The sequence below is a fragment of the Triticum aestivum genome, chromosome 2D (assembly GCF_018294505.1).
Source record: "Triticum aestivum cultivar Chinese Spring chromosome 2D, IWGSC CS RefSeq v2.1, whole genome shotgun sequence".
NCBI lineage: Eukaryota > Viridiplantae > Streptophyta > Magnoliopsida > Poales > Poaceae > Triticum > Triticum aestivum.
Window position 1 is genome coordinate 32,513,176 of NC_057799.1, and position 21,754 is coordinate 32,534,929.

Genomic DNA, 21,754 nt, shown 5'->3' on the forward strand with positions numbered 1-21,754 from the left:
CTAGCAGTCCTGGTTGGTAGTGCAGCGGATTGCTGCGGTAGTCAGTAGAGGCAGAGGTCGGAGGCATATAGGCGGCACCATGACAGGATCCCAACGGCCGGGGTCAGGACTGGCCAGTGAGGAGGCCGGAGCTAGGGGAGGGAGGATGGCGCCACGGCGAGGTTGCGTGGAAGCGGGCGGGCGGAGCCGTGGAGCAGGCAGCAGGAAGTAGGAAGCATGCGTTTAGCAGCGAGGAAGTTGTGTGATCTGTGCGCGCGAGATCTGCCCAGCGTGAGATGCATGCGGCAGTGGCGTCGTCCTGGCCGGCTGGTGGCCCGCTGCTCCTGCTGTGTCCGCTCGTGCGAAACCTTGAATTGCATCGATTTGTAACGGTGCCTTTGTCTCTTCGGCTGAGTGGGCTATGAAGCATAGTATACGTACAAAAAAATGCAAAAAACCTGGGCGGGCCATGGCCCGGTCCGGCCCCAACGGAGCTCCGCCTCTGGCTACAACCAGCGACGCTGGAAGTTTCGACCAGTCACGACGGAAACTACGAATGGCGACTGCCAACCGGAGAAAGCAGCGTCCGATGTTGGGGAAAGCTGCAACCGACAACGACGAAAGTTATGACTGGAGACGACATAAGCTGCAACCGGTTAGGGTCAAAGTTACCGAGTTACGTCGCTAGTACGAGCGGGGCGAGCCACCGATGCTGTGAGGCTGGGCGACGATGAACTGGCGGTGCTGCGAGGGCCGCACCGGCGAGCAATGCTCCGGCGAGGGAGGCGGCTTCGTGAGGGATCCGGCGAGGCGGGTGTTGCGACGTCAGTCTACCTCGAAGGCGACCGGCAGAGCACGGTGGAGCACAGCCGATGACTGGAGAAGCAGGGCTAAGACGACGAGCTCGAGTGCTGCCTCGCGGCAGAGTTTCTCTCTACGTTCACCCACCCATCCATATCCCCTCCCGTACGCGTCGATGGGTGCAGGGGATATATAAGACGTGTGGGGATTTTTTTTCTGTTTCCGGGAGGATGACGCGGCGGAAGAGAACCAACGGCTATGCTTTCCTTCCATCGTACGGTGTGCGTAGGGTCCCCAATCGGGACGGGGTGCAAGTGATAAATGTTTGGCCACTCATTGAGGAAGGAAAATCGATCAGTCGACTCGTGGGATGTCAAATCTGACAGAGTGAAATCTATTTTTAACCTTGAACTTGTAGAGGTCGTTGGAATTGAAGCTTAAACTTTTAATCCCTGAAAATTGGCAACATATACTAACTAATCCTGATCAATTACAACCTGATCCTAGATGGGTTTGGATGACAATCATGTCGTTGTTTCTCTCGCTTACCAGTTACCACGCGGGGCTATATGCCATGTCCATCTTCTTCACCGATCTCTCTTCTCCTTTCTCTGTTGGCCTCTGGCCTACCACACATTCACATCTTAAGTTGCGCAGGCTCCACCTTCGGCCGCATGCATCCCGACAACATGACGCCGATGGGTTACATGATGCAGCTCCATGCCAAGTAATTCTGGCAACAACGACGAGGAAGCTTGGTTTGGCATGGAGTTGTTTCCCTAAGATGAGAAAAGGGATTTATACATTGCTAAAATAGAAATAAGTTGTTGCAGGATGAGAAATTATGCTGAGATGATTAGCTAAGAACGCAAAAGAAAAGAGCGCGAAGTAAGCAATGCAGCACACGTGAACTTTCTTGAATAAAAAAACATAGACAAGGGATTTACATGAAACATGATACAGACAGGAAACGAAGTGAAAAGGGTAAAACGGGATAAGTACTCACGGTCAAGGGCTTGGAAAGAAGAGAAAAAATATGTGAAAGGGCTTGGATAGAAGAGAACAAAATAGCTAAAGGACCTGATCACAAACAAAAAGGACACAGAGGTACAAGGAGCCCTAGGGGCATATCTGTAAAATATTTAGGGACCAGCGCGCAAAATCTTAAAAAATTTGGACCATTTCTTGATTTGTGTGTGTCATCCTTGCGCAGGGGCCATGCTAATCTTCTCTGTATCGTTCCAATTTTATCGGATGTCCCCGAAGGGACGTCATGGCTGCAAGGACGACGCTTATAAACCGGTGCAAAGCTCTATCGCCAAGCAAAGTGGGACTAAACTAGGTGCGTTGTTGTGTCCACAAGCCACAGCAACCGTTGGATGGTACAAATGGGCCAGTGGGCCGCATCTGCGTGCAGTGTGGCTCTTCCTCCGGTGGCCCAACCTGGGCCCTATCCAGCAGCCGCAGATAGATTGTGGCTCTTTCTCTATCTTGAGTTGATCTGAGATGCATGATAGTTCTAAAAAAACCTGAGGCCCTGTTTGATAGCAAAGTAATATAAAAACCAAAGTATCCAAAACTACAGTAATTTAATCTCTAGGTAGAAAATACCATGGTTTTAATATAACAACGATTTTTGAAGTATTCACGATATAGAGGACCTGTTTGGTTACCCCACAAAACGCAGTAAAGTCTCCTTCACCGCACGCACAGGCAGGCAGCAATGAGTTCGACAGCGAGAACAGCAGTAGATGATAGGCTACGGCTGTGAACGTGTAGTAGCTTGATGAAAAATATAGTGGATGGAAGTAGCACCGTGATGTAGTACTAGAATATATGGACCGGCCAGACTAATGATGATTAGCGGCAGCGACGACGGCCGAGTCAGTAGCAGATGGATAGTAAGAACTAGTATAAGTAGGAGGAAATAAAGATGCGTGCTTTGCAGATAGCAAGAACCGAGTTGTTGAGCACAACGGCGAAGATGATAACAACGCCAGTCCCTTCTTTTCAGCTCCTCAGTTTTTTAAAAAGAGGTCCGAAGTTCTTTTTTTTATGCAGAGAAAAAACTACAGTTTGATCAATACTGTAGTATTAAAACTATAGTTTTTAGGGGCAACCAAACAACTCATTGTAAATAAAACTATGATAATCTCAAATACTGTAGTATTCTCAAAAAACTTAGAAAATACTCTGCTATCAAACAGGGCCAGAGATGCATGATGTTATTTTATTATCGAGTTGGAGAGAAGCATGATGTTACCTTGCAGTTGTGATGCAAACCCTTCATCTTAATTAACTGTGCACCATACATGATGAGAGCGCCCAGGAGCAGCTGATCAACGTGACGGACATAGTTCTTCGCTTATTTTGCTGGCATTTTTTCTGTCCAATTTGCCTCATATATTAAATAAGAAGGAAAATAGTTTTACAAGCGCCCACATAAGCGGCATGGCAATTACTCTGCGACATAATAATCTCTATTTTCTTAGCACCCGCGGTGATCCAAAGTTTCACCTCATCCATGTAAAGAAGAATCAGTGGTGGCGCACTCTTATGGCGAAAAACGCGGGAGTTTCTCTCGTTCCAGATCGTCCAATAGACGAATATGACGAGGAAGGCCATCGCACGTCTGTTGGGTTTTTGCATGTCGTTTCGCTTATCCCACCACTCAAAAACGTATACCAAGAGGTGGCCACGGGCTTGCTACGGCCTACGGAGCAGGACCACGCCGCTGAACGTCTCATCGGCCTGTGCTGCACCTAGTCCTCCTCCTCCTCCATCACGGACAACAACTTCTCCAACTCCAACGGGCAACGCCCCCGGGACGACGAGCCCTAGATACATCCATTTCTGTGACAAGTAATTTGGAACGGAGGGAGTACTACCAGCGCTGCCGAGATGACAAGGGGAAGAGCAAGGCACCACGCGGGTGAATCATGTCATGTCATGTCATTAAATTCGTGTACATATCCAACGCCGGTGAAAAACCTTGCATAGGCAAGCAGCTGTCTTGCGAGGAAGCATCCAACGCAGGCAGCATCACGTGCACCAATTCAAAGCGAATTTGAACTTTCTTCCTCCCCGCCTCCAAAGATAACATTTTTCTTTTCTTTCTTTCTTTCCCGTCAGCCAACCACACTCCCAAGCGGAAGAACTTGCGCGCCACTTCACCGCATCACTTTTTACTTACTTAATTCCTTCGTCCCGGCGAGAAGAGCCGAACGTGCTCAGGCACCTCACCATGGACACCGCAGACGCCACCGTCCAAGGCACCGGCGCCGGCGGCCGTGTCCTGCTCCTGCCGTTCCCGGGCATGCAGGGCCACGCCAACCCCATGCTCCAGCTCGGCCGCCGCCTCGCCCACCACGGCCTCCGCCCCACCCTCGTCCTCACCCGCCACGTCCTCTCCACCACCCCCGCCCCCACCCAATGCCCCTTCCCCGTGGCCGCCATCTCCGACGGCTTCGACGCGGGCGGCATCGCCTCGTGCGCCGACACCGCAGAGTACCTGCGCCGCATGGAGGCCGCCGGCTCCGACACGCTCGCGTCGCTCCTCCTCGCCGACGACGTCCGGGTGCTCGTGTACGACTCGCACCTGCCGTGGGCGCGGCGGGTGGCGCGGGAGGCCGGCGTGGCCGCGGCCGCGTTCTTCACGCAGATGTGCGCGGTGGACGTGGTGTACGGCGAGGTCTCCGCGGGGCGGGCCGCGCTGCCGCTCGCGGACGGGCGCGCGCTCCGGGGGAGGCTCTCCGTGGAGCTCGGGCCGGACGACGTGCCGCCGTTCGTCGCCGCGCCGGCGTGGTACCCTGCGTTCACCGAGTCGGCGCTGTCGCAGTTCGACGGGCTGGACCAGGCCGACCACGTGCTCGTCAACTCCTTCCGCGACCTCGAGCCATTGGTGAGCACCAGCGACCACCACCTGTTTGTTGTTTTGACCAGCTGAAATCATGCCGCAGGAACAGAGCCATATGCTTTGAAATTCAAACATTGGGCCTCCAACAGCAAACCATTTTTTATCTGTATTTGAATGTATCACTAGATTCGGAATTGCACAGCAAAGGATGTCCTAATTTTCAAATGCCAAATTCATTGCTTTGTCTAGAGTCTAGACAAACCATTAATTGTACACGAATTCAGACTGCTGTTTTCTGATTGAGCAGGAGGCAGATTACATGGAATCGAAATGGGGCGCAAAGACCGTCGGCCCGACATTGCCATCGTTCTACCTAGACGATGATCGTCTGCCATTGAACAAGACCTACGGCTTCAACCTCGTCTCAAACATGGCTCCATGCATGACAATGGCATGGCTCGACAAGCAGGCTCCTTGCTCTGTGCTTCTTGCATCCTACGGTACAGTCGCCAACCTCGAGACGACCCAACTAGAGGAGCTAGGCCATGGATTGTGCAATTCTGGACAGCCTTTCCTTTGGGTGCTGAGGTCCAACGAGGCAGATAAGTTGCCCCAGGAACTCCATGAAAAATGCAACAACAAAGGCCTAATTGTTCCATTTTGCCCTCAGCTGGAGGTATTGGCTCATAGAGCAACAGGTATTAATTGATCCAAAATTCTGCGCATACAGCAACAAGCCTGACGATGATAGGTTGAATTTGACGATGAATACAAATTAAGCTTGCAATTGTCCTGCTTTCAGGTTGCTTCTTGACACATTGTGGATGGAACTCCACAACGGAAGCAATTGTCACTGGTGTGCCCATGATTGCAATACCGCAATGGGCGGACCAACCGACCGCTGCAAAGTATGTGGAGAGCGCGTGGGGAATCGGCCTGCGTGCGCGTCGAGACCAGAAAGGGTTGGTGAGAAGGGAAGAGATGGAGAGGTGCATCAAGGAGGTGATGAGTGGAGAAGAGTATAAGAGAAATTCTTCTAAGTGGATGCAGAAGGCCAAAGAGGCTATGCAGGAAGGAGGGAGCTCTGACAATAACATTGCAGATTTTGCAGCCAAGTACTCCCTCCGTCCCATAATATAAGAACGTTTTTGACACTAGTGTAGTGTTAAAAACGTTCTTATATTTTGGGACAGAGGGAGTATTTATCAAATTAAGACCATTTTCCACTGAGAGATAATCCTAAGTTACTAAGCCTGCACTGAACGTTTTGAGTCTCTTTTGTTGTAAAACCGACCGGTTGCTAATAAACCGCTACTTATTGAGATATGGAACAATGAAAATAAGATATCTGATTAGTAATGCTCATGTAAGATCCAGAGAATTAGTGACAGAATATATAGAACATTGCAGGTTGTGTATCCATATATATACACACCACATAGGCGAAAATGTGAGCATGCAGATGTTTCATACGACGTGTATCTGATCTTCACCAAGGTTGCCTGGTGAAACACACCATGGATGGGAGCTGATACTTCTTGGCAGTAATCAACAAGGCCCAAGCCGATACTTGATTTCTTCTTTGTCTCCAACAAAAAATATCGAGTATACCAAAAACTACTCCCTCCATTCCTAAATACTCCCTCCGTCCGGAAATACTTGTCATCAAAATGAACAAAAAGGGATGTATCTAGATGTATTTTAGTTCTAGTTACATCCCCTTTTATTCATTTTGATGACAAGTATTTTCGGACGGAGGGAGTATAAGTCTTCCTAGAAATTCCACTACGGACTACATACGAAGCAAAATGAGTCAATCTACACTCTAAAGTACGTCTATATACATCCATATGTAGTCCGCATTCTTATATTTAGGAACTGAGGTAGTATAATGGTAAACATTTTCTTTTCAGAATGTAAGTGTATGGAACAGAAGTTCAGATCTTTTGAATTGACAGTTTGGAAGACTGAGAAGGACCCGCCCAAAACAAATTGCATATGAAAGAAAATCACAATAACCTACATAGTGGAAAACAAAATGGACGATCTCCACCGCCCCCAAGAGAGGCCGGCACCACCTCACCCTCGGCTCCTCCCAACCGGCCGCAACATCGTGCGCCCTTTGCCAACAGAATGGCATGGCAGGTGGAACATGTTGCCATGATATGGTTCAAGGAGCTTATATAGACAGGGAAACTGATAACCCAGGTTACACAGGCGAGCGAAATATCAGTTGATAGTCTTCTTACATTATCTTACCCACCAGGCACCAAGCCACCAACTTGACAAGCCAACGCAAGGGCACGGCTAGCGCAACACACTTCATGGTTTCCATCGAGAACCGGTCCAGTACACTGTGGAAAAGGGGTCGAGGACAGAAAAATCTGCACCATCTTCGAACCTCCAAACCTCACCTTTTAAGGGACCGTTGCACCCAAAGACAGTGATTTTGCAGGATTTACTTGCCCTGTTTCTGGAGCTATATCTCACTTTGGCAAACGCCTCGTCTTTCAAAAATGGTATGAAGCTTGGACTGGCCAGATAAACAGACGCGGTCTTCAGCGCCCCTGCCCTCCGGCAGAAGAACTCGAGGAAGCCAACCTTAGCCGGGTCCCCTGTGAAGTCTTTGAAACTCATCATGCTGATGCGCGAGTGGATGTTCTCGATGGGACCAGACTCCTCCCAGAACACGAGGGTGAGGTAGTCATCAGTGGGTTTATCACATTTCTCACTCTGCAAAAAATTGGTGGAATCAGTCAACAGGTGTACAGTTCCCCAGAAGTATTCTTCCAGATGTGAGCCATGAAAATCAGTTAATAATTAATTACCTAACTGGAGACAAGTGCCACATATTGTGCAATTAGTGTAGTAGCATCAATTTGGAACTGAGTGGTATGCTATACACTACAGACCTCCAGAAAACTGTAGGCAGCAAATGTGCTAGTTTATTATGTGTAGTTTAATCCGCTTGAAATAAGCATTACATGCCATTTGCATCATCCACATTCCACAGCACAAAATAGTGCTAGCTAGTATCAACACAATGGGGAAAAAACTAAAACAAGAAAATCTAAACAAACCAGAAAATCAAGAAGCAAAGTAATAGAAATCAAAATAATGGCACTATAAACTGTGGCGCAACAAAACTTTGGTAACAAAGGTCTTAACATAAACAGGCGAACATGCAACCGCAATAATTCCAATTGCATACTCTAGTCTGCATGCGTAGAGATAGCCTGATGGTTGAGAACAAATGCCAATGCTTGGCCTTTTAGATATATTGGTCAAGAATGCATAAATGGCAATGCTAATTGCATAATCATACTGATGAAGTTATCATCATCTTATTCTGATATTCGTGGGGAGATTACTTAGCCTAGCACGCATAACTGCATACATGGTTCACATTTCACAATAGAAGAAATTAAAAAGAGCATAAAGAACTCTTATTATAATTGACTCGACAGATCTATGCAAATAAGTGAGAACGATGCAAGAAACAAAATCTGATGCAAGATGGTAACAAAAATTCAAGTGGCATGTACAGGAAATTATTAAGAATATTTGCAGAGCAAAGAATAAGCTGAGATAAATCTGTCCACATGTAGTTTCCATTAGCTGCTGGAAAGAAAAGGTTTGGAAAGGCAATGGTATTACGTAAATATATTTTTTGTGAGCAAATGGAGCATTTTTGCAGCTAAGATTCAGAATCTACCACATGCAGTGCTAACTGCTCAACAGTAAATACTGCAAATTATACTGGTCCGTAGCCAAATAGTGCAAATTATACTGGCCCATAACTAAATATTGGATCCAGTTTAAAGGAGAAGTAAAAACTAGGACAACTCCATACTCCAATGGATGTAAATAGCCTAGTAGTGCAACGGAAAAAAAAAGAATGATGTATGCCCTGAAGAATTCATGGAGAGCAAATTAAGATATATGTGAGGCTGCAAGCTCCAGTCCACAATGGACGACTTTAGTCTTAACAACATTTTGCCAGATAAATTCTTTGATACAAATTTCCGGGTGTGAGGTACAACAGCTGCTTTCTGTAATAAATTAGTTGGGATAAGTTCTACAGTACTAATATGATCAAACAAGTGTACTAGCACAAATATGGCAATTATGGTATACCAATACCGGAACAGCCTCAAGAACTGTAGATATGAATGTGTTAGTTTACTTTGTGTAACTTTCACAAGTTTGATATAAAGCATTGTATCTGTTACATTACCATAGCACAAATATACTAGTAGCTCGTATGAACACAGTGAAAAACACTAGAACAAGAAGATCTGTACATTTGCAAAGAAGCAAAGCACTATAAATAAAGATATCTGAACAATAATCATTGGCCTCAAGAAAAAATTCTTACCAAATGCCATAACATAAACAGATCAGCATGAAACCCTTCATAATTCCAAATGTGTATTCTAGTCTATAGATGGTCGAGAAGACATGATGGTGGCTGAGAATAAATGGCGAGGCATGGAATGTAACCTATAACTGGTCACACATGTACATGTTACGCATCATACATAACAGTGCACAAAACCCAAAAGACGATATAAAGAGATATCACGATGATGGACTTGAAGTATGCAATCAATCATATCCCCTTCGTCCCAAAATTCTTGTCTTAGATTTGTCTAAATATGGATGTATCAAGTCACGTTTTAGTATTAGATACATCTGTATCTAGACTAATCTAAGACAAGAATTTTGGGATGTAGGGAGTATTATGCAATCTCTCCACAACCACATACAAAGAGCTTTTACTTTGTGTTTCATTTTCAGTGAAAACTGAACCGGCCGTGAGCCCGTTGATCGAAACAACATATAAAGTGCTATCAGCCTGTCACAACCGGCAATAATATGAAGAGAACATGAATTTGTGACAAATACCATAATATACAATGTTTCCACGTTAGGGAAGCATCTCAGGAAGGCGGGCAGCAGCTTGACCTCCTTGCGAACTCCGAAACGTACACTCAAGCTCAGAATCTTCACGCTTGTGACCATGGTACTTGCGCTGCTTGTTATCCCAGGCTGAAATTTGCCCAATCCAAGAAGGAACATCACACAACCGAATCATGGACGTCCACCAATTTAACATAAGTATTTGCAACCTCAACAAATGGAGACTAGGGATTTACCATGATGATGGTGTCTCGGATCTGTAGGACCTTTGTTGGCTCCAAGAACCCAAGCACGTGCAGCTTGGGGGCATCACCAATCTCGATTCTGGTGGGCAAGCGACGAGCCACTCCGCAAGGTGATGAATGGATGAGCCGCTCGAGGCGTGGAGCCTTGACCACGGCGATGGTCTCCATTATCGAGCTGCACGCACCGTAGGCTCTTGCTGACGATGCGGAGACGCAGCCCGTCGACGCATTCCAGGATGTTGAGGATCTCCAGGACGGGGCTGCTGGCGACGAGGGAGTCGAGGACGCCGTGCTTCATTCCGACGCAACATACGCCGAGCTCGCGGAGGTGGGGGAAGGAGGCGCCGCACGCGGCCGTGTCCGGCAACTTCCACATGCCGACGTAGAGGCGGGTGAGGGTGGTGATGGTGAAGAGCGTGGGCGGGAGGGTCACGTCGCGCGGCCACGGGCGGTTGACGAGGACGAGGTCCTGGACGCCCTTGGCGGCGAGGAGCTGGAGCCAGCGCGCGAGCTGGGCGCGGTGCGCGGCCATGTTGTTGCAGACGAGGTGGACGCAGCGGAAGGGGCCCGGGTGAGCCTCGAGGATGCGGGAGACGGCGGGGGCGGCGGACGAGGAGTAGCCGGGCGTGGGCGACCAGCGCTGGCGCTCGGGGAGGAGGTGGCCGTCGGCGAGGACGAGGGGCGTGGAGGGCCAGAGCGCGCGCCAGGAGGAGGAGAGCACGGTGGTGCGCGCGGCGTCCTTGACGGGGAGGCGGGCGACGATGTTGCGGAGGAGCTCGTCGGGGAGGCCGCTGATGCGGTCGTGGAGGGGGGGGGGGGGTTGTACCTTTGTGGATTTGGAGTGGACTGTGGGGCGAATGGTCGGTCAGTGCTCGGTTGGTTCTAGGCTTCCATGTTTTGTTGGACCGAATTCCTACACGGGATTGGTAACGGGCCAGTGCGTATGGATCCACGGGCGAATGGTCTGATCCTTCGTAAGGGCCCACCCCAACTTCTTTTTTTGTGAAATTTGCCTAAAAACTCACCTTTTGAAATTATTAAACTTTTGTCCATCTAGCCTATCTCTTAAAACAGTTGGGCGAGTTTAACCTGCGGGAAGACAGTCTCGAAGGGCGGCAAGGGGACGGTGTCACCCAAGACCACGCGAATGGTGTCGAGGCCGTGCAGGAACTGTGTGGTGAGGTTAACCTCGGTGACGGCATGGTCAATGTCCACGAGACCGGCGGTGAGGAGCTTCATGTGGCAGGCGTACTCGTCGACGGAGAGGTCGTCCTGCTTGAGGTTTCTATACTGCCGGTTGAGCATCATGTAGCAAGCTGCATGATTGGCAACTCTTTTTAAACGAGTCGAAGTCCAGTCTTGTCACTTTCCAAAATAATCTCGCATCCGTGTCCAGAGAGCATAGGCGGTGGTGGCTCCGATCACGTCGTCGATGGTTTGATCTGTAAGAGTGGCATACACAGCGAGGGCGACATGGGCATCGAGCTCTATATACTAGCTGTCGACATTGGGAGGGGGTGGATGCTCGACACCGGATGTGATGGACAACTTCCTCAGTCTCAACCACCGTGGGCAGTGGAGACAGGCTGAGCCGAGATTTTGAGACAAGTCCCCGAGTGCAGTGACCTACCAGCATTATGCAATGCTGGACATGTAAGCCCAGCCCACCCAATCAGTCAAAAAAGAGCCCATGGCTTTTCTGAGTCGTCCATCAAAAGCCCATGTATCATCTCAACAACCTTTTGCAAGAAATCAGAACAGAGGAGCAGCAGCTGTTTGTAGAGATGAAGATGGCTATTTCTTGGGAAGTTCTGCCTTGGTGATCCTTGGAGTTACAGATCCTGCAATAATGGAAGTAATTGCATGTCGTGAAGCCCTTTCGTTTGATTTGTTGATACAAAGCTTTGTAGTAGCCTCGGACTCGAAGCAAGTAGTGGACGATGTCCAGAAAGGAACCAAGGGTGTTTATGGCACTATAATTGCTGAGATCAGGTATAGGGCTTCAATGTGTAATTGCAAGTTTACTTTTGAAGGCCGAGCTGTTAACAACGACGCCGATAGGTTAGTCAAGTTCTCCAATTCTCTTGATCAGGGGAGGCACATTTGGATGATTCAACCCCATGATCCCTTTGTAATACCACTTCCTGTTGACTTTGAGCAATAAAACTTGGCTATACCCCTAAAAAAAACTTTGCTCAAAAACAAAAATGTCAACAACCTTACTGCGTGTGATTTATTCTCAAAGAAAAAACAATATACTACCTTCCGCTCCAAAAAAGGGGGGAAATTGGTACGTGCTATTTGGTTTCATATAAAGAATCCATAAATTTCATTTATCTAATCATAATTTTCAACATTTATAAAACAGTATACCGTCACTTTATAAATTTTATGAACATATGAACACAATATATAATTCAAATATTTACACTCTATGATAGCGTTAAGTCGAACTTGAACCGACTATGTCAGTAGGGTTTCCAAAGACCTTACATGAATGGGAGCAGGAAAAGCGTCAATGAAAAGAACGCAATGGTTGAGGTAATGAGGTTGATCTTGTGATCGCCATTTGCATAGGCTTGTTATATACTCAATGTGCTCCAGCCCTCCATTTATCAAGGCTTTCCAATTATACTTTGTAGCAGCTTGATAAATTAACACCTTACCAATTGTCGAAATTCAAAAGAAAAAAAACGTACGTTAGAGCATCTACAGTCGGACTTGGCAAATCCGACCTCTATACGTCTGTGGACGCGCCTAGGCACGCCCGTGGGCTCATCCGGACGGGCCCTCATATTTTCATCCCCACATCCATATATTTCAAATCCGGACTCTCAAATCCATGCAAAAACATGCACGTTGATCATACAAGCCAATGTCACACGTAAATAGCAAATGTTGGTACGAAGCATAGATAGTGTTTACATAAAATATATTTGAAGTGCCAAACTCAAGCATTGGCTTCTTGTTTGCCATTGTGGTTCCACATGTGCTCCACAAGACCATTGAGTAGTTTGTGTGCACTTGCTGATCTCGAAGATTCTAATGCATCTGAAGAAAGTTCATCAGCTGAGCCGCATCTTGATCTTCTGGGATTTCAACTTGTTCTCCAGGTGCTTCAAATTCATGGGTTTGGGCTACACCGTCACTCTCATCCTCGACAATCATATTGTGTAGAATAACACAACATGTCATCAGCTGTCACAAAGTTTCTGATTCCCACATCATTGCAGCACTCCGCATAATTTCCCAACGTGCTTGAAGCACACCTAATGCCCTCTCCACATCCTTCCTAGCCGCTTCCTGCATTGTTGCAAAGTGGCTCTGTTTCTTGCCACGCGGCTCGGATATGGTCTTCACAAACGCCGCCCACTGAGGATAGATACCATCAGCAAGATAGTATCCCATGTTGTAGTCTCGGCCGTTGACGGTGTAGTTGCATGGCGGTGATTCCCCATTGCAACCACCTGAACGCCGGAGATCGTTGAAGCACATTGATGTCGTTGTGAGAACCTGACATTTCAAAGAAAGCATGTCAAATCCATAAGTCATGTGATGCCACCGCTAGTATGATGGTGTTCTCTCTGGTGTGACCTTGATACATTCCCGGCAAACCTTTGGGGCAGTTCTTCCATTGCCAATGCATGCAATCAATTGATCTGAGCATTCCTGGAAACCCCTTGCCTGTCCAATAGCCAACAACTTCTTCGTGCCCTGCACATTTGGTTCTCTGAGATACTCAGGTCCAAACACCTCCACCATGGCGCGGGTAAACTTGACTGTAGTCTTCAAGCACGTGCTCTCCCCCATCCGACCATCTCACCAACGACATCTGCAGCAGTACCAAGTGCAAGCATCCTCAGAGCAGCCGTGCACTTCTGCTTTGGGAGAGAAAAAGAGTTGTCCGCAACAATCCCTTGTGAGCTTGAACTAGTCGTCGTGTGCCTCCACTCCCTCCACAATGCGCAAGCACAATGGTTTCCTCATGCGAAAACGGCGATGAAACCATGGATCATCCGGGAAAGCAGGCTTGGGAGCAAAGTAGTCTCTGTACAGTAGCTTTGCTCCGGACACCCTATCCCGATTTATCACTCTTCTTCCTTTGATTGAGCCCTTGAAGTTGAGAATATTTTCCACTTGGCGGTCCAATTCCTCTTGCATGCCCATGAGCATAATCATGTCCACTTCTTCGTCCGAATCTGAGGAATCGAAGAACTAGCCTTGAATGACTTGGTCAAGCTCCGTCGGTCCATACTCCTCGTCTGTCGTAGCATCGGAATCCATCGTTTTCCCTAACAAATTTACCGGTCAGACAATGTGTTGAACACATCAGGCGCAAAGCGGAGCCAGAGAGTTGTCGGACGTACCGCGGTGGCGTCCGGGCCGAAGACGAAGTCCCCCGCGGCGAGGAAGGGAGAGAGGACTGCTCTGTCGGAGCTGCCGACGCAGAGGCCACGAACGGCTGTGGAGCGCGCGCGGCGGCGGAGCTGCGAGCCAGACGATGTGGAGGAGGAAGACGAGAGGAGAGAGTAAATGGATCCGGTAGCTCGGGGTGGGGGGGGGGGGGATTTGGTGCAATTTGGGGTGGGAGGGGGGGGGGGGTTGTTGGGTCCGACGTGGCGGACGTACCCGGGCGCCCCCATATCCGCCCCTATTTGGGCCGGATATATAAGGGGTGTCAGTCAGTCCGGGCGTTTGAGGGGGTTGTCTGAGTCAAAAAAAGTGTCCGGGCGGCCCGCCCGGGCGTATGAGGCCGGTTTGAGGCGCCCGGCGCTCTTACCAGCTGTATTTGTAAGAGGTAAGCACACGACCATAGGATCTAGTACTAGGAGATAAGCACACAATTACATGCAAAACCTCTCGTGCAAACGAAGAATATCTTATTCTAACATAACGCTACAAGATAAAAGGGACAGGCATGTGAATATGCGACCCATAGGTAAAATTCTACTTGTGATTCACAGTAACATGCAAAGCAGCAAAAGCCCTTTCAGATATGTGGAAGGCCTGAAAGGAATGGCAAGGCTCTAATTCTACTTGTGATTCATCGGAGCACTCTATGATCATACATGCATATATCTTTGAACTGATTGTCAACTCAACCGGGGTGAGAAGATGCAAATCTGCATGTCCTGGAACATGCTGCCAGGTGGAACACACATTTGAAGGAGGGAACTTAGGGAAACTGATGGCACAGATTAGACAGCAAGCAAAATACCAATTCCAGTATCAATCAGGCCACAAATCGACGCAAAGTTTGCGATGTAAGGCCACCAAAGTCAGGGGCGGCTACCAAAAGAAGCAGATACCATGCCCAGTTCATAGTTCAGCACATCCAAAGATCTTCCACTCCTCACAGGCATTGTGCAGCAGGCGTCATGCCTGTTTCCTACTTCATCAAATCCAATAAACTTCGACTGCTCCGGAGTGAACAAGCTGCTCTCCACTGTTGAGAAAGGGTCCTCGCATGAAAAATCACTTCCTTCTTTAAAGCTCCATGCTTTGCCTCCTTCGGGCCCTGTACTCTTAAGAAGCAGCACTTGGCAGCACCTTATGACCTCAGAAGCCTCCTTCAGTTTGGAGAACGCCACGGCTACTGAAAATGGCGTGAAGCTTGGATTTGCCATTATAATCACCGCGGTCTCCAGCACCTTTGGGAAGATCGACTTGAGGAAGGCAACCTCGCCTTGCTCCCCTCGGAACTCACGAAAATACATCTCTTTGATGTGCAACATAGCACTTTCAGTGGGACCCTCCTGGAAATTGAGGCTGGGCTTACCAGTAGACCCATTACATTTTCTGGACTGGAAAAAAGAGATCAAATCAGTTAATAATTGGAGAGAAACTGAGGGAGGTGCACACATTTGGTGAATTAAGAAAGCCTTAACATGTGTTGCTTGAATAACTACATACGGGATTCACTTTTCACAGCAGAAGAAAACATAGACAGTAAATAGCTCTGATGGTAATTCACTTGACAGGTCTGTGCAAATCAATCAGAACAAATAATCTACAAGTGATAAAATCTGCTGCATGAAAGAACAATTATTACATGTAATATCTAGAGGAAATTGGTAGGAATGTAAGTAAAACATGAATTAGCTCCTCAGATACATTGGTCCACAGTTGCTATTAGCTGTTTCAGAAGAAGAAGAAATTATAATTATAAGGTAACAGTATTACGAAAGTGCGTCTTTTCGTGAACAAGGGAGATTTACTTTTGGCAGCTCAGGTTCATAAATTACATGAGAATGCTCAACTCTAAAAACAGTATGTCACATACATAACTAAATGCTTTCATGTGCATGATGAAACCAGCAGAAAGTGCCAACAACCAAGTAGCAGCTAGCAGTGCCGAGATAAAAAAAATACAAAAACTAAGATGGTGCGTGCGTTATTCGGCCTCTCATGATTATCGTCCATGCATAAAAGAAGAAAGAAATGAGGCTGCAAACTTTCAATATTAAAAAATCGGATATACATTCCTGAACTGATGCAACTAGTATTATGCACAGATTAAAATCACCCGCGAAAGTGCAGCTATTGCGGCGCAATCGCTGCCTGGGATGCTTCCCGCGATGCTATGGCCAAAATTACCTGATCTGCCGCGAGGCCCGTGATCACGTTTAAGTTTTCATTTGGAACCAGAACATGGCAGGCTCTTGGTTCCCATGTTTGTGAACTAGTGATGCTTGTTTGTAAGTTGTAGTTGGTGATGCTTGTTTCAGTTTATGTCTAAGTATATACTGCAATCCTCTGTTTTCCTGCTGAAAATACCCTGTTTTCCTGCTGAAAATATCCATGTACTAGCTGCCGCTAAATGGCTTAGCGGCCACTATTGCGTAGCGTTTCGGACAAGCTGCCACGAAATGGAATTGCCAGTGATTTAAAACTTTGGTATTGTGTTATATCATACAGACCACTAAGAAACTGTAGACAGCAATGTGCAAGATTACCATATGTATCTGTCATCAGTGTGAAATAAGCTTAGCAGGATTGCCATGTTGCTACTAGCTTGCAACAGCTCAAATGCATCAGTGTGAAATAAGCAAACGAACATTTAGATGCTGAGTTCCAGAAAAAGATCTGGACATGCCAGAATTCAAGAAGCAAAGCAATAGAAACAAAAACTGGTAAAATAGCATAAGAAGATGAGCATGCAATCCCCAGAATTATATAGTCAACGTATAAAGAAGACATAATCGCTGACAATGAATGGCACCTTAACATGTGGTAAAATTGCATAATCATCAGCATTCACCATAAAGAGCTGTGATGCATAAATGACTTGAAAGACCTATGCATTCAATCAGAACACACACCATTTACAAGTAATAACACGTAAAACTAAAACTTGAATTGGTGGAAATTACCATGATATGTAGTCGCACGACATTGGGAAAGCATTTAAGGAACATGGGCACCATCCTTGCCTCATTGGGGAGTCCAAAACGCACATTTAAGCTCAGGATCTTAACGCTTGCGACAATGGTGGCCGCACTCTCCTTTATCCCAGCCTGAAATTCACCCAATTTAAGAACAAAGATGGCACATTTAACTCATGGAGCTCCCACAGTGACAACTGCACAAATGGATACTCACCATTATGACGGTGCCTCCGATCCCCAGGACATGATTGCCTGGCCCCAAGAATCCAAAGAAATGTAGCTTGGGGGCATCAAGAATGCTGACCATGGTACACATGCCACTAGCAGCATGCCGACCTCCCTGCAGGATGAGCCGCTCGAGGCATGGAGCCTTCACCACCGTGACATTTTCCACAACAGAGCTGCAGATTTGCACGCACCGAAGGCTCTGGCTGACGAGGCGGAGGCGCAGCCCCTTGTGGCTTCCCTGGATGCTCAGGACCTCCAGGACGGGGCTGCTGGCTACGATGGTTTCGACGTCCCCCTGCTCCATCACGACGGTGCAGATGCCGAGCTCGCGGAGGTTGGGGAAGGAGGCGCCACGCAGGCCGGCCGTGTCCGGGAGCTTCCAGAGGCCGATGTAGAGGCGGACGAGGGAGCTGATGGTGAAGAGCGTGTCAGGGAGGGGCACATCGCACGGCCACGGGCGGTTGACGAGGACGAGCTCGCGGACGCCCTTGGCGGCGAGGAGCTGGAGCCAGCGCGCGAGCTGGGCCTGGTGCGCGCCCATGCGGCAGCGGGTGAGGTGCACGCGGCGGAAGGGCCCGGGGTGCGCTTCGAGGATGCCGGAGACGGCGGCGGCGATGGCCGGCGAGTTGGCGTGGTCGTCGGGCCGGAGGAATGCGTCGATGAGGACGGGCTCGGTCGACAGCCAGAGCCGGCGCCAGCGGGAGGCGAGGACGGCGGTGCGCGCGGCGTCCGCGATGGGGAGGCGGGAGACGATTCTGCGGAGGAGGGCGTCGGGGAGGACGCCGATGCGGTCGACGCTGGTGGGGATGGCGGGGTCGTGCGCGGCCTCCGTGATGAGGAGGCGGGAGAAGATGCGGCGCGGGGGGCGTCGGAGACGGGCGGGGCGATGGGGAGGAGCTCGGTGCAGATGTAGGTGAGCAGCTGCTCCGTGGCGCGGTCCAGCTCGTGGGGGTCGAAGCCCAGGTGCCGCAGGTCGGCCGCCGTCGCCGGGTCCAAGTTGGTGAACGGCGTACGGCCGGCCATGGTGGTCGGCGGCGAGGGTTTGGGGCTTTCCCAGCGAGCTGTGAGTGAAATGGGAGACTGGTCCGTGACTCTCTGGAGGCTCGTAAGCTTAGTTGGGCCAAATTCAGCGCCCACGAGTTTGTGACTGCTACTAATTTGTTTTTTGTCTAAAAAAACTAATTTGTTTCTTTTTTAACTCTCCATAATTAGTTAATCATTGCTCCAAGTTCTCAAAAAAAAACTCCTCCACCAGATCATTTCTTTCTAAAAAAAATTGAGAAAATTTCAAGTCTATTCATCTTCAATCATAGCAGTAAAACGAACACCATAAATTATAAAATTTACATTCAGATCCGTAGACTACCTAGCGACGACTATAAACACTGGAAACTAGGACGTGTCGTCATCATCCCTCCCTCCCTCGCCAGAGCAGGGCAAAACTTCTTGTGGAAGACAGTCGAGAAGTCATCATGCTAAACCCAACACACCAGTGCAGCAACCGGTGCCGATGAAAAGGATCCGACCTGAAGACACATGAACGTAGACAAACGAAGACCGGATCCGAGTAAATCCACCAAAAACGACCACCGATCAAACCCTGTGAGATCAGCCAGAGACACACCTCCACGTCCCGTATGAACATGCACTAATAGAAAACAGGGCTTTGGTTCGGCCAGAAAAGAGCATTAATCCCGGTTGCATTACAAACCGGGACTAATACAGGCATTAGTCCCGGTTCAAATGGGACCTTTAGTCCCGGTTGGTGCCACGAACCGGGACTAAAGGGTGCGATGCCCATTAGTACCGGTTCATGGCACGAACCGGTACTAAAGGTCCCATTTTCAAACTCTACCCCCCCTGTGGATCGCCTTTTCAGTTTTGTAAAAAGCAAAAGAAAATGATAAAAACTTCAAAAATTGAAATCCTTCCAGATGTAGTTATGTTACTACATGTACTAGTTAGGAAAATTTAAAAACTTAAATTTGGACATGTTTTGCAAAAAGTGTAGGGAAAATGTAAAACGGCTATAACTTTTGCATAAGATGTCAGAAAAAAACGTATAATATATCAAAATGTTCAGCACGAAAATCCGCATCCGATTTTGACCACCTACGGCCTGTTTGCAAATTTTTAGAATCCTCAAATTCTAAAAGGAAAAAAAGTTATGCTCACATTTTAGTTTTTTTTTGAATTTTTGTTAAATCTGGTCAAACTATGGTCAAACTACTTATTCAAGAAGTATTAGTGTTACTAAATAATTATTCAAGAATATTAGTGTTACTAAATAATTATTTCAGTTTTTTTGAATTTTGGTCAAATTGTGGTCAAACTGTGGTCAAACAATGGTCAAACTAATTATTCAAGAAATATTAGCGTTACGAAATAATTATTTCAGTTTTTTTGAATTTTGGTCAAATCTGATCAAACTGTGGTCAAACTATGGTCAAACTAGTTATTCAAAAAATATTAGTGTTACTAAATAATTATTGTTTTTTAGAACAATGGTTTCAAACTCAAACAGAGAAATGTGTGACTTCATGCTCAAGCTAAATTCCTGAGGGTTAATAGGATTGACATCTTACTATTGTCAGGAAAACAACAAGTGCACACTTGGAAACGAGGGAGAATACAACCCAGAAGTTAAGCGTGCTCAGGCTGGAGTAGTGAGAGGATGGGTGACCGTCCGAGAAGTTAGATGATTTGGAATGATGAGGGGTGATTAGAGATTAGAGGTTAAATTGAGTAGTGATGAGGGGTGATTAGAGATTAGAGGTTAAAATAATTCAGAAATTTGAAAATAAAAAATAAAAAAAACTTTTCAAAAAAAATTCAAAAAAAATCATAAAAATTTATTTTAGTACCGGTTCGTGCTACCAACCGGGACTAAAGGTGGACCTCCAGGCAGAGGCCACGTGGAGGGCCTTTAGTCCCGGTTCGTGTAAGAACCAGAACTAAAGGGGGAGGCTTTAGTAACGACCCTTTAGTCCCGGTTTCCAGAACCGGAACTAAAGGCCCTTATGAACCGGGACTAAAGGCCCTTTTTCTACTAGTGATGGTTCCACGCGCACCCATGTGAATAGTAAATTTGAAAAAATACTAGGAAAAAATTAAACAAATCTGAAATTTCGGAGTATGAAACTTAGTCGACCATTCTACCCACGTGTGAAGTTTCGTGATGTACTGACACTCATGGTATTCTTAGTGAAGAAAATACAATTGGGATCATACTATTCATCAAACAGTGTTTTCTAATATAGTTTCGATTTTGTCATTTTTGCCCCGATTACCATGAAACTTCATATGCGAGTAAATCAGCGTACAAGTTTCGATTTTGATGACTATGTATATTAAAAAAAATATTAAGATTTTTTATTTTATTTCTAGTATTTTTTTTTGAATTTACTATTCACAAGGGTTGCGCATGGAACCATGTTCACCAAATCCGTGTCCTAAGAATATGTTTTTTTTTACATTTCAAATTTATGAGCATTGATTTCATACATTTATTGATAAAATCAGCATACAAGTTTCTAAAGCTCTCGTATTAAACCTTTTAATGCTCCATTTGAAGTTCTCGCGCCGCCGCCGCCGCCCACTCCTCGCCCCGAGAATGTTGGCCTCCGCCCATATGCATCGCCCCCCTTCCCCTCGATCAAGAGCAATACTTAGCGTCACAGAGCTTAGTTTTAAAAACCGGACCGGTGATTGAACCCGTGACACCACCGGTTCAGTTTTTTACTAGTCGGACCGCCGGTTCACGGGTTAATTTTATGGTTTTGCAAGCCATGAAAATATGTAAAAGTATGTCACATATATTATTAAGTTTCTATCCTTTGACAACTTAGTTGGATGGGCAATTTGGTTGTTTGACCCCCAGGGGACACAATTATTCTTCGTCATTCGTAATGATTCTAGCGCGAACTACCAGTTTTAGTTTTTCTTCCGGTTCAAGCAAAAAACGGCCGGTTCAATCGGTTATGTCCGGTCCGTTTTGCAAAACGGTCTGATTAGCTTATAAAACTGTTGGCATTGCTTGTCTCGGTTCTTCCCGGTCCGGTTTTTTAAATTGGGAGCTGGGGTGTTTCAGAACATGCCTTTAGTTTCCTCTTCCCGCCTAAAAAAAAGAAACAAGTTAATGTTTGAAGCAGAACATTTGAAGCACAAGATCCCAAACGGGCAAAACAAGGAGTTTACAGTAACTAGTAAGATGTTACATTGTCGATAGGTACATCTCAAACACAAGATTAAGTGAATTTATTTCATAGTCAGAAACCCGTATTGCCATGGACAATAAAAAGAAAATATACCGAGAGATAATAAGGATATGTACC

The 21,754-nt window shown here is 47.0% G+C and overlaps 2 protein-coding genes, 1 non-coding gene and 1 pseudogene across 3 annotated transcripts; 1 reads left to right on the forward strand and 3 right to left on the reverse strand.

Moving 5' to 3' along the window:
• Positions 1–1,947: 1,947 nt before the first annotated feature.
• LOC123056256 (U6 spliceosomal RNA) lies at positions 1,948–2,050 on the reverse strand. The gene has a single exon (XR_006426687.1). It is a non-coding gene; the product is annotated as a U6 spliceosomal RNA (small nuclear RNA).
• Positions 2,051–3,941: 1,891 nt separating this feature from the next.
• LOC123051318 (UDP-glucosyltransferase UGT13248) lies at positions 3,942–5,995 on the forward strand. The gene is made up of 3 exons (XM_044474170.1): positions 3,942–4,681; positions 4,944–5,334; positions 5,439–5,995. The coding sequence occupies exons 1-3, from the start codon at positions 4,025–4,027 to the stop codon at positions 5,774–5,776; spliced, it is 1,386 nt and encodes a 461-aa protein (XP_044330105.1). The 5' UTR covers positions 3,942–4,024; the 3' UTR covers positions 5,777–5,995.
• Positions 5,996–6,958: 963 nt separating this feature from the next.
• On the reverse strand, positions 6,959–13,614 carry LOC123055580 (putative F-box/FBD/LRR-repeat protein At5g22670; annotated as a pseudogene).
• Positions 13,615–14,757: 1,143 nt separating this feature from the next.
• LOC123048514 (F-box/LRR-repeat protein At1g06630-like) lies at positions 14,758–18,443 on the reverse strand. Its single transcript, XM_044471601.1, has 4 exons — positions 18,287–18,443; positions 17,407–18,218; positions 17,178–17,321; positions 14,758–15,608 (listed from the first exon to the last, which is right to left on the reverse strand). Exons 1-4 carry the CDS (start codon positions 18,441–18,443, stop codon positions 15,084–15,086), a joined length of 1,638 nt encoding a protein of 545 aa, XP_044327536.1. The 3' UTR covers positions 14,758–15,083.
• Positions 18,444–21,754: the final 3,311 nt, after the last annotated feature.

What these genes read in the sequence shown, in the direction of transcription:
- LOC123048514 (XM_044471601.1), bottom strand. Translation starts at nt 18,443, where the DNA reads ATGGCCGGCCGTACGCCGTTCACCAACTTGGACCCGGCGACGGCGGCC. An exon ending in CGCCCCGCCCGTCTCCGACG is followed by an intron (nt 18,219 to 18,286) that starts CCCCCCGCGCCG and finishes CCATCCCCACCA; the next exon opens with GCGTCGACCGCATCGGCGTC. An exon ending in TCGGAGGCACCGTCATAATG is followed by an intron (nt 17,322 to 17,406) that starts GTGAGTATCCAT and finishes GGTGAATTTCAG; the next exon opens with GCTGGGATAAAGGAGAGTGC.
- LOC123051318 (XM_044474170.1), top strand. Translation starts at nt 4,025, where the DNA reads ATGGACACCGCAGACGCCACCGTCCAAGGCACCGGCGCCGGCGGCCGT. An exon ending in TCCGCGACCTCGAGCCATTG is followed by an intron (nt 4,682 to 4,943) that starts GTGAGCACCAGC and finishes CTGATTGAGCAG; the next exon opens with GAGGCAGATTACATGGAATC. An exon ending in ATTGGCTCATAGAGCAACAG is followed by an intron (nt 5,335 to 5,438) that starts GTATTAATTGAT and finishes TCCTGCTTTCAG; the next exon opens with GTTGCTTCTTGACACATTGT.